The 6,157-nt window shown below is 41.8% G+C and overlaps 1 protein-coding gene across 1 annotated transcript in view; it reads left to right on the top strand.

Annotated features, from left to right (window-relative positions):
• Nucleotides 1–245: 245 nt before the first annotated feature.
• Nucleotides 246–6,157, top strand: part of mcf2l2 (MCF.2 cell line derived transforming sequence-like 2) — a 66,225-nt gene continuing 60,313 nt past the window's right edge. The window contains exon 1 of the mRNA XM_037674266.1: nucleotides 246–319. Coding sequence (XP_037530194.1) covers nucleotides 268–319 — 52 coding nt within the window. The 5' untranslated portion in view covers nucleotides 246–267. The remainder of the gene's footprint in view (nucleotides 320–6,157) is intronic.

Raw genomic sequence — 6,157 nt, 5'->3', positions numbered from 1 at the left:
TGTGGCATTGTTGTCATCGTCCATTTTTAAGGGTAGGATCAGGAGCTAATGGCAGATAGATCTGTTTTAAACTGAAAATAAGAAGGGACTGTGATAGAGGAAGAGGGAAAACAGAAGAAAACCTGGTTGGAGGAAATTAGATTATAGAGGCAAAAGGAGGGGGAGGGCTAGGTGACGACAGGAGGCGTGGCAGCGGAGGCAGCAAGGAATCAGACGGGTGGATGCTCCCCACACCCTGAGATGCTGTGCTGGCTGAGGGAGGACGAGATGTCGGTCCAGGAGCTGCTGCAGCGAGTGCAGTGTGTCATCACACACATCGGTGAGTCACCACACAGCTAGCATGCTTTTCTCCAGCAGGAAGGTCACTTCAATCAGAGCTTCTCCAGAGAAGCCAGCTTGTCTTAGATTGTGGTGGTGATGGGGGGGGATCGAGGTGGGATACAGGCAGGGGTCTTCCTCTCATCAGGACCACTGAGGAAAAGTGCAGAGGGATGAGCAAAATGAACATGATGAAGACAACAGCATTTCTTCTCTCATAGGTTTACGTCAGTTTCATTTAGGTGTTTCTTGTCTCCTCTGTTTTGTCCTTTGGATTCTGTCTCTTTGGACAAATGTCCTCCTGTCCTATTACCTCATACCCCCCACCTCCGTAGTCCTTCATCCGGGTAACGTTCTGGCAGTGAAGTAGGTTAATGTGCCACTAGATAGTGTTCTCTGTCGCTGCATCGCCTCCACTGCACCGTAGCCGGGGGTGGGGGGTTATTGAGTGTTGGGGGGTGGGTGGGGTGGGGGGGGTTATGAAGACTGTTTCCGTGGAAACTGAGTTTGAATGAATCAGAGATGATACGTTTACAATAAAACTGTGGACATTTTTCATTTTACCTCAGTATTTGTCTAGATTTATAGTGTTGTCTTCTTTTGGTCCATTTGTCTGTCTGTTAACGAAATATGCCATTAACCACAGGATATATTTTAATTTAAATTTTTTATTTTACTCTTTATATCTTTGATGGCTGGCAACTGGGAAACTGATAGATAAATGAATGACTTATAGTTTATTTTTTGTCTCATATATTCCTTAAAGTACATGTTACAGAATGTCAAAAGGATATTAACACCTGGTTAAACTCCCAGTGGAAACGTGACTAAATGACCCGACGGTGTTGCCCAAGTTGAATTAAAAAGATGTGTTTACCTATGCACAAGGGTCCATGTAAGCCTTATTTTCTAATAATTTACAGTTGTAAAGTTTCTCAAAATTGACAAAATGAAGACTGTCAATTCACACTAATTTGAACAGAACAGAACCCCCAATAGACGTGCGCATACTATGCAGTGACCAAAGTGTGCCTACAGCAGATTTCCATTTTCCGCTTCTCAGACTTGCAAATTGAAAAATACATTTTTATGTTTATATGTTTTTTCTTGTTAGACGTGCAGCCATTCACATAGCAACTTCTTACTATTTTGTCAGCTTTCCCCCAAACCAATATGTCAGCCACCTTCTACGTGTTTATGTGACCAAGTACTCGGATGTTGGGTAATGATGATGGAGGGGTAAAAAGGGAAAATAGAGAAATAAAGGACAAAGAGAAAAAACGAATGAACAAAAGGGAGGAAAAAAAAAAAAAAAAAAAAAAACAAGAGAAAAAAAAGTACCCGGATGTCAGACTTTGAGAATCAGGCAGATTAGACAAAAACCTGAAAAAAATCATCATATCAAGTTTGGTGCTGGTATTACAATTTGCACAATTTTTCTAATATCTGCTCTGCTAAATGAAATGTTCAGAAAGTCAATGGGTGTGCGTCTACAACTGTTGGAGTCAGTTCAGTTTTAAAAACCCAAAAGTGGCTATAAACCAATGAAAATATTTGGCGTATTGTTTATGCTCTTAGTGCATTTTTTAAACGTTTTTCTTAGTTCATATTGTAGATCTTATTACTGTTTTTCTTTTACATTTTATTGTTAGATGTAACTGGGACCGGGCAGCACGGTGGCGCAACTGGTAGAGCTGCTGCCTCTCAGCGAGCAGGTCCTTGGTTCAAACCCCGGTCCAGGGGCCTTTCTGGGTGGAGTTTGCATGTTCTCTCCGTGCATGCGTGGGTTTTCTCCGGGTACTCCGGTTTCCTCCCAAAGATCAAAAACATGCATGTTAGGCTGATTAGTAACTCTAAATTGTTCCTAGGTGTGAGTGAGCGAATGAATGATTGTTTGCCTAGTTTGTCTCTATGTGTCCCTGTGATGGACTTGCGACCTGTCAATTCAATTCAAAAATACTTTATTAATCCCAAAGGGAAATCATTTGTTGTAGTAACTCGTTATCCTCATTTCATTAAGAAATGTTATAGATGCTGATGGCTGTAGGCAGGAAGGATTTCTTGTAAAAGGTCCATCCCACAGTGGATCCTAAGAAACTGGCTGCAGATGTCCAGGGTGTACCCCGCCCCTCGCACAGTGATTGCTGGACATGGGCACCGGCGACCCCCGTGACCCAAAATGGAATAAGCGGGTAAAGATAATGGATGGATGGATGGATGGATGACTCTCTGAAACTTACAGATACTGAACTAAAATTCACAGCATATATCATATTGTGTATGATGTTGCAACAACACCATCATTTCTTGTCATAATTTTACTCTAGAACTCAGGCATCAATGGTTGTGGAAATATGCATTCCTTCAAGGAAGGCTGGGTCTTTACTACCTGCATTTTTTGTGTTGTTTTCCAAATCATCAACACCTACTTTTGAAAGCACAAGTTTTTTTTTTAATCATTCTGCTACTTTCAGATTTTAATCTTTCCTTCTGAAGATCATGTTTGGTTGTCAGGATGGGCTACATGTCATGGATTTTAACCAACCTAAGCTGAAATTATCTTTTTTTCTTTGTGCTGAGTCACCTGAGAACACACCTGTTTAGTTTGGTTTGAGACAGAAGTTGAAGAGGACGGAAGAAAACCTTGTGACAGACCGCTAATGTGATGCAGATTTGACCCCTGTTTTCATCACCCTCTGCCGACAAGGACGCAGGAATGATTTATCATGTGTAAGTGTTTGTTAGCCCAGTGTTTCATCAGTTGATGTACAGTTCCAGTAAACAGGTGGAAGAAATGGCTTCTCTCAGTGAAGGACAAAGTAACAGAAATGCTTTAAAATCAGAAGAAATGGAAATTCGGGGATGAGCTACAGACAAGATGTAAAGCTCAAAGTTGTCCAAAAATGACATATACGGAGAGAGAAAAAAGTCAGTTTTATTGTAGTTTTATTTTGAAATCCCCCAGCAGAATAAAGGAATCCCCAGCTGGAGCACTTTCCAGCACCCGCACCTTCCAGCACCACTAAGGACTCCAATAAGATCCTGTACTCTGAACTGCTGTTTGGCGCATTGGTACAAACAACTGTCAGATACACACACACCCCACCTGAAGGTGCAGGGAAGCTATCCTCTCATCTACCGGGGAAAACTCCAACACACAGGCACCAAGCGGGGAGCTAAAAGTAGACGCACACTAGTTTAGCGTTTCTCACCATGGGCAACTCCAAAGTGGAATAAGGTCCAGTTCCTCTCAATAAAATTGGTTCCAGAGCCCACACTGTGCATTGAAGTGAGCCCAACTATATCTAGTTGGTACTTCGCAACCTCATGCACAAGCTCAAGCTCCTTCCCTGTGAGAGAGGAGGCATTCTATGTCCCTAGAGCCATCTTTGATAAGCCAGTGTCAGAACACCATCCACCTTTTGCTACCACCCATGGCACTAGGCACCTGACTCGTATGGCCTCTCCTACAGGTTGTGGGCCCACATGAAGGCAAACCCATGTTGCTCCTTGGGGTTGAGCCCGACTGGGCCCCATGGGTAGAGACCCAGTCTTTAGGTGCTCATTGACGAGCACCTCCCCTAAGTCTGGCCCCAGGATGGGGTCTTTTAGCTGACGTCCAGGCAAGTGACACTGAACTCCTTGTTGTTTTCAGTCCATATGAGTTTTGGGAATCACTCTTTGTCTGGCCTGTCACCTAGGACCAATCTGCCTTTGGAGACACTACCAGGGGCAATTGTCCCAGACAGCTGCTGCAACCATTCAGGCACAAACTTCCCACCACAATAAGGTGGGGATTTAAGGAAAAGTAGATATAAGATTTTAAATTCCATTTTGAATGTGTCAGGGAGCTATTGGAGAGAAGCTAAAACTGGAGAAATTCGACCTCTCCTTCTAACTCTCATCAGAACTCTAGCAGCAGTGTTTTGGATTAACAGAAGATTTTTTTTAGAGTTTTTTGGACCCCCCACATAATAAATAATTTCAACAGTCCAATGTAGAAATGATAAATGCATAGAGCAGTTTTTCTGCATCATTTTTGGACAAGATTTTTCTAATTTTAGTGATATTGTTCAGGTGGGGAAAAAAAGCGTCCCTGGTAATAAGGAGGTTAAATGACACCCTGATCAAAAATAACATCAAGGTTGTTTGCTTTAGAACTGGACAACATTATGCCATCCAGAGGAAGTGAAAGGTTGCAAAGCTTGTTCCTAAGATGCTCAGGTCCAAAAATCACATCATCTGTCTTTTTAGAGTTTAAAAGCAGAACATTAATAGTCATCCAGGTTTTTACGTCTCTAAATCAAGCTTGTCGTCTAAGTAACTGATTGGATTCATCAGGTTTCATCTTGGCTTCCTGTCACCTCCCACATGTGAGCAGTTACTGTATTTTGTACCTATTTCTGGCAGCTGTAGATGTGAGGTTGTCTTCACAAACATCTCCACCCAGTCTCAGCTTGTGTTGTCATGACGTCAGACTTGTATTCTTTCTGCTTCCTTTTCCTAGTTGATGTGCGAGATGGCTGGTGGGGAGGGGGAAGGAGGGAAATCACATCCTCTGGAACAAAGTATGAGGTTCTGTCAGCTGGACAGAGGCCAGCTGATTGTTCCTGTTCACAAGAACAAAACCGAAGGATCTCCTGAGGCACAACAGAACACTGACTGGTCTGGCAGCTGTGCTAAGCAGATCCACTGCTGAATCCCATGGTTCTGTAGAACCTAAGCTCTAATCTGTTCTGTTGTTGCAATACACTGACGTCACAGACTTGATGATTCTGCTGTTAGCAGCGATCAGAGGCATTATTTGGGGATGGTTCTGGTTGTGTCTTTATTTTGTCTGGAGGAATGAGTGCGGCTTCATAGAGAGCAACAAATAACATCTGGTCTTTGATGTGGGATTGTCAGGAACCTCACAGTCATGATTTATTTAGTGTTGGCGTGCAGAAACATGTTGAGCTGATGAGACGTCATGTGTTGGACTGCCTGAATCTGAACTGAGTCTCTTCTGTCTCTCTGGTTCCAGATGGGGGGTTGTTCCCTAGTGGTTATATTGTCCATGATGTGACGAAACCTCTTTATTCAGCAGTCAGGAGAGCTGTTCATCACAAAATAAAACAATTCTGAGCAGGGAAATGTTTCTACTGGTTTATGAAGCTTCCAATCCTTTGATTGGATGTTGAAGACTTTTATATTTGTCTTGCATCTTGTCTTATTGAAATATATTTTGTTTATTGTCCTTTAAACCTGTGTGTATTTACTTGTATAATACATTGTAATTGATGGCAGTCTCTCGGTTTAGAGATAAATCTACATGTGAATGCGATAGTCGCTTTGAATCTGAATTTCAACCCAGTGATTACTTTCTGAGACTTTCCAATGTCTCACTGGACTGTAACTGTTGTATGGGAGGTCAGTGTGAGAGGTTTTCATATGTGTGTGTGAGAGCATACCTTCTCACTTGTGTGTGAGAGAGGTTTTCACTGTTGTGTGTGAGAAGTTTTTCTGAATTATGTCTTACCTGGCCTCGCATACTGTTGACCAGGTATAGTTACAATTATAGTGACAGTTATAGTTACAGTTATAGTGAGAGTTACAGTTTTAGTGACAATTACAGTTATTGTTAGTTACAGTTATACTGAAAGGTATAGTTACAGTTACATTGACAGTTACAGTTATTGTGACAGATATAATTACAGTTATAAAGACAGATACACATATATCTTTGCAGTTACAGTTATAGTGACAGTCACAGTTATACTTACAGTTATATTAACAGTTACAGTTATTGTGATATATATATAGTTATAGTTATAATGACAAATACACATATATCTTTGCA

The sequence above is a fragment of the Nematolebias whitei genome, chromosome 3 (genome assembly GCF_014905685.2).
Source record: "Nematolebias whitei isolate Nwh7 chromosome 3, NemWhi1, whole genome shotgun sequence".
Taxonomy (NCBI): Eukaryota; Metazoa; Chordata; class Actinopteri; order Cyprinodontiformes; family Rivulidae; genus Nematolebias; species Nematolebias whitei.
This window is presented reverse-complemented; position numbering and strand designations above follow the sequence as displayed.